Source organism: Leopardus geoffroyi, chromosome A2 (assembly GCF_018350155.1).
Source record: "Leopardus geoffroyi isolate Oge1 chromosome A2, O.geoffroyi_Oge1_pat1.0, whole genome shotgun sequence".
Classification (NCBI taxonomy): domain Eukaryota; kingdom Metazoa; phylum Chordata; class Mammalia; order Carnivora; family Felidae; genus Leopardus; species Leopardus geoffroyi.
Genome location: NC_059331.1, coordinates 23,971,767 through 23,984,214, shown reverse-complemented (window position 1 = coordinate 23,984,214; position 12,448 = coordinate 23,971,767). Strand labels below are relative to the sequence as shown.

General features: G+C 41.7%; 1 protein-coding gene across 16 annotated transcripts in view; it reads left to right on the top strand.

The window, feature by feature from the left end:
- The window catches only part of ERC2 (ELKS/RAB6-interacting/CAST family member 2), a 937,892-nt gene that overhangs the window by 710,779 nt on the left and 214,665 nt on the right, over positions 1-12,448 (top strand). For 12 of the 16 annotated variants that reach the window (XR_006715875.1, XR_006715877.1, XR_006715878.1 and 9 more), the window contains 2 exons: positions 7,036-7,183; positions 8,644-8,772. Coding sequence is in view for 12 of the 16 variants with exons in the window: in XM_045493237.1 (XP_045349193.1) it covers positions 7,036-7,183; positions 8,644-8,772 (277 nt within the window). In the remaining 4 variants the exon portion in view is untranslated. The remainder of the gene's footprint in view (positions 1-7,035; positions 7,184-8,643; positions 8,773-12,448) is intronic. The other 4 variants (XM_045493241.1, XM_045493240.1, XM_045493239.1 and 1 more) reach the window with 1 other exon arrangement.

Genomic DNA, 12,448 nt, shown 5'->3' with positions numbered 1-12,448 from the left:
TTCCAGTCATGTGCTATTAGGTTTCAAAGACAAAATTCTCCATAATTGGAGTAAACTATTTCTTGAGGTCAGTTTTAGGTGGGCAACAGAAAGTAAACCACATTAAGAAGTCTGGGCTGCCAAAGCCTGGCCTTTACAAATCTGGTCTGTTCTTTGTCCTTGCTGGAACTTGTGGTTGTTCAAATATATCTCACCCTGTGGGCCCCACCTTGTGTGAGCAGCTTTGCTTTCTGCGTGGGCCCTTCTGTGTACACAATCCATCATTCTGCTGGTGGGTAGTGTTGATATTAATTGATATCACAAGACTTTTCTTTCTCAAGATGCTTTTTTAAAAATCCTGCTTTTAAAATTTAGGCAAAGGAGCATCTATCCCCAGGGTTGATCACAGCAAACCTCCACCCATCCTCACCCTAGGGGTTAGAGAGAGGCTGTTTTGAACAGGATCTTTCGTCACCGTCTGTCTTAAGTCACCTCCTACTGAACTTACGGTTGAAGATTCAGGGTCATGAGGGAAAGAAAACAGTAATTAACTGGGAAAAGTTGATTGAGCGGAATTTTTTTTCCCACAGTATGATTAGAACATGACTGCGGGCTGAGCACCATACATAATGTAGGTTCTCCCCTACATGTCATTATCCAAACATTTCTTAATGGAATGCGTTTTTTTAAGCATCTGCTTTTGTAATTGAATGTGTTCCTAAAGATGGGCCCGCTAACTAAAACAAGAGCCCTCAAGAAAAAAAATGTGTTAATGCTTTTCCCCCATCCAATTTATAACAGTTCCTAATTGGACTGCCTCATTTACAATTCCTAAAATTAATTCTGGACCCTCTCTCAGAGCTCAAGTCATCATTAATAGAGCGACAGCAACAGGGAGTGAAATAGAAATGTTTATAAAGCTCCCTTTTAAATTGACTGTGATAAGTGATGTAGTGATGTATTACCATCAGAGGATTCTGCAGCTCTCTTTGAGAAGGTTAGCCACAGGCAACACTCAAAAGAAGGCATTTATCTTGGTGGGAGACACCCTTCGGTCCTCTTTTGTTTTATTCCATTGAGGTTTTTTTCTTTTTTTTCAGGGTGGCTAAGACCATTTTTTTTGGTGTTTTATTAGCTGTATCTTGACTACCTCCTACAAACTGAATGACAGCATAGGGTTATTAAATGTGTTCTTGCACATATTTTTATCCATTGTTAACCCTGACTAAATGTGTGTGAGGGCACAGAATCCCCCCCCCCTTTTTTACTTCATTGTTGCCCATATTTGTTAAAGAAATTATTCCCTTTGACGTTTGTTTAGGCTGCACTTTGATAAAATGCTGTCTATAGTCCCCTTTCTTAGTTTGGCATTCAGCAGACTCTTATAGATTTATTTCTCTTTGCATTATCTTATCTTCCTTTCTAGCTTATTTGGGCTTCCTTTTCATATTTTAAGCTACATCTTAGGGCATAGACAGATCACCTTAGTAATTGTATACTGAAGCATTTCAGTGTTCTAAAGATAACATTGCAAGCCTTTGGCATATACTTAACCCCACTAACTATCTAAAGATGAGGAAATATGTTCTTTTCGTGTTTCTGTGAACAGAAAGGACAGTTTAAGTGCTGAAGGTGATTTTAGACTTATAGAAACTTTCCTCAGGTTGATGGGACTGTAACAATTTCTGAAGCAATGTAAATATGGCCTTGAATCTAGAATGTGATTCACTTGATGGAGGAAATAATAAGTTTTCTTTGTGCTTCCAGTTTATATCCAAATGTCTTGTCATGGATATACCCTTTATGCTTAAACACTTTTTAAAAGATGTAGATGTAAAAGAGGCATTAAAACTGCAAATATTTCAGTTTTCCCAGACTTTGAAAGGCTGAATCAAAATTCCCTATTGGAAAAAAAGGGGAGGGCAACATTTAAGCTTCCTGATTTATTACAATGTTTGCCATTATTTTCAGTAAAGTATTTGTCATAAGGTGCTTTAAGTAGATGTATTAGCAAATTTCCTTATGGGAATTGCAAAAAGTGTAGACTGATACAGGGCTGGCAAATGAACTTCATCTTTAAAAAGGTGTATATTCAGTATCCCTTACCCTCAAAAAGCCCCTGACTTCTAATGCAGGAATAATAAAGATCCATAACTGTGCAGAATTAGCTAACAGCAATTTAAATTATTAGTTGAAATGTATCAGCTTTATAAAGAATTATTTAAAACTCATTTTATAAATCTTATTGCTTAAAAAAAATACAAATGGGGGCACCTGGGTGGCTCAGTCAGTTGAGTGTCCTACTTCGGTTCAGGTCATGATCTCATGGTCTGTGAGTTCAAACCCCACATCAGGCTCTGTGCTGACAGCTCAGAGCCTGGAACCTGCTTCAGATTCTGTGTCTCCCCCTCTCTCTGCCCCTTCCCTTCTCGTGCTCTTTTTCTCAATAATAAATAAACATTAAAAAAATTAAAAAAACACACACACAAATGGAATGGTTGTGTCAGCCTACAAGAGTTTGGTTTGCCTGGCATCCCTGTACAAATAGGTAATGGCCAGATACAGCCTTAACAGAGTTAGAACATCTTTCCAAATATCCTGAAGTGTGAAGTATTCATATTTTTCTAGCTTTATATACTTTTATTTTCCACCAATTACTATTTGGTTTAAATAGACTGGAATTATTTAATGTAGGTTTCAATCAGGTTATTTTAAAAGAAATTATCATAGTTATGGATAATATTTAAATGAGGGTTTCTAAGGGTGCCTGGGTGCCAGGGTGCCTCAGTTGGTTAAGCATCTGACTTGATTTCAACTCAGTTCATGATCTCACGGCTCCTGAGTTTGAGCCCAGAGCAGTGCAGAGCCTGCTTGGGATTCTCCCTCTGCCCGTCCTCCACTCACACACATGCACATGCACACACACACACACACACACACACTCCCTCTCTCAAAATAAATAAATAAACTTTAAAAACAAAATAAATGAGTGTGTGTGTCCTTGTTACACTAATTACAGAGTTCTATGACTGTATAATACCAGTATTCATAAAACAGATTTGTTAGCCAAAAGCAAACAAAACAAAATAAAAAAATTAAGGAAAATGTTACAAAGAACAAAATGGGTTATTTTCTATGAATATTAATTATGCTGATGAGTAGTGGTTTTAAATGTACTTTTATAAAGATGATTTTAAATGTATTTTGAGTATAATAATAATAATAATAGGATTTGGGGCTATATTTAGTAGTATCATCTGTAGAGAATTAGGAATTGATACATGTTTTGTGATCGACAGTTTTCAGATTGACAGATAATTAGAAAATAATTCATTGGGACTTTCAATGATATTACAAACAAAGAAATAAGTGTTAGGTTTGGAAAAGCCTAAATTATAGAATTATAGGGCAAAAGGAGTTTAGGAGGGTCATTCTTTAGATTGATGATGACTTTTTAACAGTTTTTAAAGCTGTGTAATTCTGAATATTGACCTGAAAGAGGAAAATGGATTAAAAGGGACTATAGGACAGAGGAGCATAAAAGTGAACACAGGGAGCCTACTTTGACAATGATTACAACTGTCCAAGTGGGAGATGATGTAGACTGTACCAGACGTGTGTACGTTAAAGTATGTGTATGTGCACTTACCTATGCATGAAGAGTAAGAGGGACAGAGGGAACATAAATACCTTGATGGGAGAATGAACAAATTTCACATATGCCAAGTATTTGAAGCATGTACCTGCAGTTTAGTTAGTGACTAAAAAGTTTTATTTGCAATTTCTTAACGTTTACTCTTATGATATTTTGTGAGAGAGACAGAATGCAGGAAGATTTAAGCAGAAAAAAAAGCAAAAACCAGCTTATCCATTTCACATCCATGAGAGATAATGACTATTAGCATTTTGGTGTCTGTCCTTCCTATTTTTATGTTTGGGGGATCTTCTTGCATATACATATGAACATCAAGAACTGTAGGGATTTTGAGATTTTTCCCTACTGGCATGTTAGCCTGGCTCTCAGTTTCATGGATTATGGTAGATGACCAGAGACTTTGAGGTCAGAAACAAAAGATTTCATTGCTCAAGGTGCAGAGAGCAGTATCAGGGTATTTATGTCAATTCTCCTATCCTCAAGTCCCAGGGAGGCAAGGCAGATGGGCCAGATGAAAAGCTGTACATGCAGTGGGTTGCATTACAAGACAACAACCCTGTGCTTATGGAATCTGAATCTTTTATAATGGCGGTTAACATGCCTGCCCTTTGCTCTGGAAGGACACACTGTTAGACAAGGGCAGTAAGCATGTCTTCCCTTTGATCCTAAGGGAGAAACTACCTCTGTCTTCTAAGGGTATTCACTATACAAACATTCTGGAAAAATTGTGAGAAAAGGTAGTGCCTTTGCTTGTAAAATGTGCAGAAATATGAGACACATGGAGAATTGCCTCCAAACAGACATTTTCACATTTTTTTAAAATCAGCATTTTAAATGCAGCATATAGCTATAAAAAAATGTAGATATGCAGCATAATTTACTATCAATCTTCAGTTTTCTTACTAATGATTTCTTAGGTTGTTTAGATTAAAAAAGCCTCACATGGACATTTCAATTTGGGGCAGAGTGGGGTAAAATATTGCAGTTACCTTGGGTGTGTGGTAGTTAAGTTGGAGTTGGTAGCAAATGGGCTTTCCCTGATTTGAAGGCCGTGCAGCCTCTTTGGCTTGACTTTATGTACAAATATGCACTAGCTGTGAACGGCAAGCATGTCTACTGTCTCAAGATGTTATCCAGAAGGAGACAGGCTGTGTGAAGCTGGATTTGAATGCTGCTGTTGATAGTCCAGGCTGCCCTGGCTTTCTTCTGGAAAGTGGACATATTCCCTGACATTTCTGCTGCTCATATGTCTGACTGAGCCTCCAACAGAAGCTCCTACTCCCTGCCATTAGTGGGGCCCAGAAAAGTCCATACAAATCCCTGCAGTGAAAAGGAGGAAACTCTGAGATCCAAATAATGACCATCTTATTCAAACATCTGGAGGGGGCCTGGTCTGGTGATGGGAATTAAAAAAAGACAAAATAGGATCATGACCAGGTTTTAGTCCTAGGACTTGTGTACAAAGAAAATACCCAATACAGAGGCTTTCCCAGGGCTGTGGGGTCTTATAGGGTATCTAGAATGTGGCAGGAGTGATGGAGATTGGGACAAGACTTCCTCAGTGGAAAGAAGGACTAAATGAAAGACACCAGAAGAGCCATTTTCTAGTCAGAAATAGTCCCCCAAAACTCCATGTTGAAATTTGTGACAGATGTTGCCAGAAAATTGAACTGTAAGATGGAAGGAGGCAACTGTAATACTCCTCTGAGTAAACAATGATCAAAGATTAAGGAGTCAAAGCATTATAATTTTTTAAAAAATGAAAGGATGATTTGTACAATGGTATCTTCAAACATTTTTTAAAGTACAAAGTAAAATTACTTATTTCTTGAACAAATATTTTAGGCACTTACTATGTACTCAGTACTCTTCTAGAAGCCAGAGTGCACAAGATAGATGAGGTTCCAATATCATGGAGTGTCAAGTCTGGATAACAAATAATAGATATCTAAGATCTATCTATCTATCTATCTATCTATCTATCTATCTGTCTATTTATTTAAGAGGGGAATGGGGAGGGGCAGAGAGAGAGGGAGAGAGAGAATCCCATCATGGAGATTGCATGGAGCCTAATATGGCACAGTCCCTCAACCCTGAGATCATGACATGAGCTGAAATCAAGAGTCAGACACTTAACTGACTGAGCCACCCAGGCATCCCTCTAAGATCCTTTTAAATAACCGAGAGTTATAGGAAGAAAAAGTGTAATGTGACAGACCAGTGGCTTGGGCACAAAGTGAAAGGTAGGGAGACATTGCTAGGGAAAGTGGCTGGCGAGAGCTTTTCTGAGGAAAATACATTTCATTTGAGACCTGAAGGGTAAGGACCTGTGTGAGGTGAGGGCATTCCAGTCAGAGGGTATGGCAAAGGCAAAGCTTATGAGGTGAGGACAAGTATAACATTTTCAAGGACGAGAAAGAGTTCAGGCACAAAATGAGCTGGAGCCTAATGAATGCAGAAGGAGAAGGGGCACAAGATGACCTCAGAGAGGTGGTTAGGGCCAGTTGGTGTAATGAGTCACAGGCATCGGTAAAGGGTCTGATTTCAAGTCTAATGAGTGATGCAATGGATTTTGCAAGCAACATAATGGTGGAATCCATATTTATAATGTTTTTAAAGATGACCCGTCTTTGTTCCACATAGACCAGTGGTCTTTGTTCCTCGGAGACTGGTGGGCTGCAGGAGTAGATGCTAGTGGTTGGGAGTGGTTTGGTAGCAGTAGATCAGTTTAGATAAGGAATGTCTCATGGAGTAAAACCTACTGAAGTTGTTGATGGATCATCTCTGAGTGGAGAAGAGAGGGAAGAAATCAAGGATGACTTCTAGGTTTGGAGGTTGGGTTACTCAGTAGATGGTGGTGTAATTACTAGGTAAGGAAGACTGAGGAGGGAATGGTTTTTGGTGGAATGGCATGAAAGCATCATTAATTACATTGAAAATGGAAAGGATACCCTACTAAACATGTCTGCCTGCCTTCAAAAGAAAATCTTGCATGAAAAAAAATGTATTGATATTTAAATTGCTGCTCAGTTTTGTTGGATTGTCTTGGAGTACCTAGAACTTTACTTGGCAGATGGGTAGATGGATGGATGGGTGGGTGGATGGATGAATGGCTGCATCCATTAAAGTACCCTAGAAGTGAGTGTTCAGATTGACTCCCTCCATTTCTAATTTGCAGCTTTGTCTATGAAGCCAGTGAAAGATGGCTCCTTCAGAGGAAGCAGTGCATGGGTCTCAGGGATTCTGACCCAAATTACTTTGTCCATTCTGAGAATCAAAGAGTTACTTTGTCTTTAATTCCTTCCTATTAAGACAGTGCTCTATGGTTCATTTCAACTATAAATGACAAGTTTTTTTTTTACATTTCATAAAAATGATCACAATAATCTTTATTTTACCAGACAAGAAGCACTGCTTGCAGCAATCAGTGAAAAAGATGCAAATATTGCCTTGCTGGAATTGTCTGCTTCCAAAAAGAAAAAGACACAGGAAGAAGTCATGGCTCTCAAGCGGGAAAAAGATCGACTCGTGCATCAGTTAAAGCAGCAGGTGGGGCCTCCTGTACCAAGGTGTGTCTTGCTGGGTTTGGGGCCTTGCGTGCTTTCTCTGGGTTTAGCTACTCTTCATTCTCCCATGTCCATCCTGCGGGCTCAAGCAGCTAAAAAGCTAAAACCAGGTAGGAATGAATTGGCCCGAGTTGTTGCTAGAACATCATTTTACTGCTTTTCTGTGTTTATGTGCATGTGCCTGGGCTTGTGTGGTTTGCAGCCAGTGCTGTTTTCCTTTCTTTTGTATTAGCATCATCTTCCCAGATATAACTCTCAGGTCTCTTCCTTCCAGTGGACTTTGTATGACTTCTCACTAAATCGTAGAAACTACTAATTAAATTCTGGGCACCTTCTTTCCCATTGGAAATGTTACCTTCTGTCTTGCTTACTTTCTGGGCCCCATCAATAACTCTCCTCATCCAGTTCTTTAGATTTCTTTCTCTCCATACTTCCAACTTTGGTTCTTCAGCTAGTTCTTTCAGGACCTTTTAGCTAAGGAATATTCCCCAGCCCCTAGCACTGCCAGACTATGCTTAGAGACCTCCCCAACCATTATTTAGTTAACATCCTTTTTTATCACCTATTTACTCAATTATCCATTTATTCCTCCTCTCTAGGCCACTGTATTTCTTCTGAGGGAAAAGGAAGGAGGGGCAAAGTCTTGTGCACAAAGTTCTTTTCTTTTTGGAGGGTTTTCTGTGAGTGGCTTAAATAGACATAATTGCACTTGAAGTGTATTGCGAAATAATTCCTGAAATCTTCAGACATTAGTTCTTCTCCATATATAATTTAGGAACTTTTGGAAGCAGTGGTTAAAGATATTCACTTGGACTCTAACTTCATTATAAAACCAATTCAGCAGATATTATGGCTCAATGGTCTGTGGTCTCACAAGGTGGCTGTCACATCTTAGCTTGGGCCACATGTGGCTCTGAAGCTCTGTAAATGCCACATGGTACCACATGGAGTGTGTCCACATCAATTTCAGCCCCGAGGGCTGGCTCTCTGCCTGCTAGGGTGATCTGGGCCAGTGTGCAAGGTGACTGGAAGGGAAGCCCAAAGAAATAAGACCCTTCCTCTCGCAACGGGGCCAACTCTTGGAAGGAAAAGGCATCCTTTGGCCGTGAAACAGAGTCCATTTCTCATAGGGCTGCCTTGCTGAGGGAGAGAGACCACCGCCATGCCTGGGTGCCCTCTCCTGCAGAGGGAGGGTCCCAGTCACTGCCAGACATTGGGGTCATTCCATAGAGCAGCATGCCTTGCTAGTGCTGGCCCCGGGGGTCGGGAACCGCTTACATCTGACCTCTTTGTTTGGAGCTGTGCATCTTCTACACTGGGTTTTCCACCCACCTGGCCACAGAAAGTCAAGACAAGCCCCCTTCTTTGCTTTCTCTTAACTCCTTCCCTGTGAGCCCTGCTCCCTCCCCTCCTGCACCTAACCATTGTAGCTTTCTCCCACAGGTATATAGACCTAGGAAACAGCCCCTGAGCTCGAATATACCATGCACTTGTGATGCTGGCTACAGCCCAGATATTACGGCCAAGTACCACGGGTCCAGCTACGATGCATACATGATCCAAAGGTCTCAGGTCAGTCAGCAGCTAAGGAGACACTCGACCCCACCATGGGGGGGGGGGTGGGGGTACATAACAGCTACATCCTACCTTGCCCTTTATCTCTTTTTATGATTGCTAGTACGTGGTGGCCAAAAAGTCTGAGACCATAGATGATAGCATTATATCTTGATTTGTAAAGTGATTTCATTTATTACGTATTTGTCAAAGGTTCCAGATTTGGTGGCTACCCGATGGGGCCAGCTCTTCTGGCTACCCAGTGGAGCCACCCAGAAGCCTCGCTGTCAGGCATAGTGGATTATATTTTCCTTTCTGTCTCCTAGATACCTTGCTCCTCAAACCCCCCTCTATTTTTCCAATAAGGAATTTTTTAAGGCTATTTTTTTCTCAGCATCATGAAAATGCACTCCTGGATTCCAGGAAGGATTGAGTGTAGCCCTTCAATTTGCTCCTGGGAAACTGCACAAAGCCTTCATTATTCACGACGAGCTTGGTTTTGGGTATCATGGGGCACATTTGGGAAACCCCAGCCATGCAGAGTTAGGCTCCCGCCTGAACTAAGGCAGGGTCTGAAGGGCTATTGTGGAAAAAGAGGCAGAAGGAGAAGGATGGGATCCTTGATGATTTAGATTTGAAATCCTTCCCCACACCCTATAGGCAACAGAGAAAAAAAAAGCACGTGAATTGATGTACCCTTGTTGTAAATGATATGATTCTAGGGATAATGATTCATTGGCTTGGAAAAGCACCCCCTTTGTATTGAGTGTTTGCTCTGTGCCAGGGTGCATATCCAGTGTCCCTCAGGGGCTTTGTCCCACTGTCCTCACAGCAGCCCTGTGGTGTGGGTGGCAGGATTGCCTCCCTTTTCCAGGGAGTGTAGCTGAGACTCAGAGTGTGGAATAACCAGCCTAAAGCACAAAGCTTGTAAGCAATAGGGCTTGGATCTGAGATAGTCCACCTGAGTCTACACATGCCCCACCAGATTGAGGCTCAGAAAGGAATTCAGAGTGACAAGCGGGAGGGTATTCTAGAACCTGTGAGGTCCCCTTATCTTTGTAAGCTTGAAGTAGATGCCAAAGTATCCATTTAAGAATGTTCTCTGGCTATTCATAAGGAGTGGGTTCTGCCTAGAGCTCTTAGGCTTAGGCTATTTGATCATTTCAGTACTTCCTAATACTTCTGAGTTCTCCCCACATGCCAGGCATGGCTGTAAAGGCTTTGCATACACTGACTCATCAACTCCCAATGAAACTGAAGCACTGATACTCTTATAGGAGAAGGAACCAAAAGTCCAGAGAGGTTTGGTGCCTTGCCCAGGCTTTACAGCTGTACATTCCATGATGCTTGAAAAGACCCTTTACCATACAACCAGTAACTGAATTGTTAGTACCATCTAGAGTTGGACTGCTTGGGATGACTCTTGTCTGAGCACTTGTTAGCTGTGTGATCATGGGAAAAATACTAAACCTTCATGAGCCTCAGTTTCCTTGTCTGTAAACTGGGCTAATAACCTAATTCAAAGTATTGTGAGTATAAGGTATATAAAGAGCTCTGCATATGCTTGGCACATAATAGGTACTGTATATGTGTGAGCTTCTATTACTACTGCTACTATTAATTGATTTTATCACTACCATCCTCAAAGGTAGCTTGATTTTGATTTCATTGTTGATATTTTTCACAAGCCTGGGAGTCATAACTGGTTGAGACACTCTTGAACTGTGGGAGAAAGAGCTGTAGACATTAGCACTTAGGCCTTCTTGGTCTCCCTCCCTTGAAGCCCAAGCACTTGGGAGCAGCGGGGAGACATGTCAGGAACAGTAGACCTCAACTCCCAGTGTGCACCAAAGAGGCTCACACTGCTTATTAAATTTGCTTGGTTTGTGTATGCAGTCCACATAGAGTCAATCAGACAGGGTCCCCCTGGGAGAGCGAGTCTCAGACCTCAGCTGTCATCACCTGCATGAGTGACTTGGGAGGGCAGAGCTCTTTCAGATGCCTGGGCCAACGGGAGGGGAAGGCCTTTGGTTCATCTGCCTGATGTTCTGTGAGGATACTGAGGCAGACTGGCTCATGAGAGATGCCACCCCTTCAGGCTGCCTTCTGCTCAGCTCATCTCATGCAGAAGGTTTCTCTACTGCCCATGACATTCCCAGTGACTGAACATCAGTAGTTCATTTAACAATCCCCACAGTTATTGCACTTTGCCAAGCACATAGTACCCACTCAATAAATATTTGTTTTGTGAATGAATGGATGACACATGCCAGGCTCTATGTCAAGTGCTTTATGTAAATATAAGTTTACAAACATTATCTCACTTTTTCCTCATAATCCACCAACCAACATACTGCATATCTGCTATGTGCCAGGCTCTCAGACGGGTGCTGGGTATTCATCCACAACAGAAATTTTATCTGCCCCAGTGAGAAGAGCATCATTCTTATTTTTGAGTTGATCAAATCAAGGCTCCGAGAGACCACATGACTCAACTACCATACCTATGCATATCACACATACCTGGTAGTGCAGGGTTGGGCTCCTAAGACATAGCAGTGCTGACACTTTGCTCTTAGCTAGGCTCAATACTGCATCTCTAAAGCCATGGATTAGCTCCCACACCTCACAGATATTGTCCGAGGAATCGAGTTCCAATGCCTCAGCTTATGGAGAGGCCACATGCTATGTTGGAATTCAACTCAACAATATTCATTGAGTACCTTCCCTGTGTTAGAATGCTAGGCACTTTTGGAATATGTCAGTGACCAAAATAAAGACCCCTTCCTCGTGGGGCATATGTTTTAATGTTGGAGTGGGGGCAGGTGGGAGAAAAGCAATAAACTATGAATGTAATAAATAAGTAAATCATATGGTAAAAAAAGAAAAATGTAGACCAGTATAAGGAGAACAGGAGTGTCAGGGAAGGATTGAGGACAAGGTGACAATGTAAAATAGGGTAGACAGATGGGCCTCAATGAGAAGAAGACATTTGAGCAAAGACTTGAAGGAGGTGAGAGAGTGCGCTTTTACACATCTAGGGGAAGAGTGTTTTGGTGGAGGGAACAGCCTGCACACAGCTCTAAGGCAGGAACATGCTGGTGTGTTTGGGAAAGAACAGGGAAGCCAGTGTGGCTGGAGTGGAGCAGACAAGGAGATGAGGAGGTGAGCTGTCAGCACAGTGACTGAGTGAGGATAGGATGTGTAGAACTCTGCAGGATCTGCTAAGAGTGGTACATTCTGAAGCAGAAGTCCTCTGCAGTTACCAAACAAAATACATTAGTCATGCAGCTCCAGAGCAGGGAGGGCTCTCAGACCACTCAGCATGACTTGTCTCAGTCTGCCCTACTGAGCCCACTCTCTAGATCTCTGCCTTCAGCTTCTAAGGAGTCCCAGGGCTTAGCCTGCATTTTTAAAAATCATTGCCACTTCCATTAAAGCCGTGAAGAACTAATGCCAGAATTTGTTTGTCATGGCTGGTGAGATTTTTGAGTAGGAACAGGACCCCTTGACAAAATACTCTCCCTGACTTTCAGGCAGTCTCCACGATAATACCGCTGGAGTCCAAATCTTACACTCTCTTTTCTGTAAGGAGGCAGGCAGGTGTTCAATAATGGCTTAGATGGCTGTGCCTAGGAAAAGTGCAGCCAGCCTCCAGGCCAGGGCAGAGATTCTCAAACCTCAGTGGGCAAAA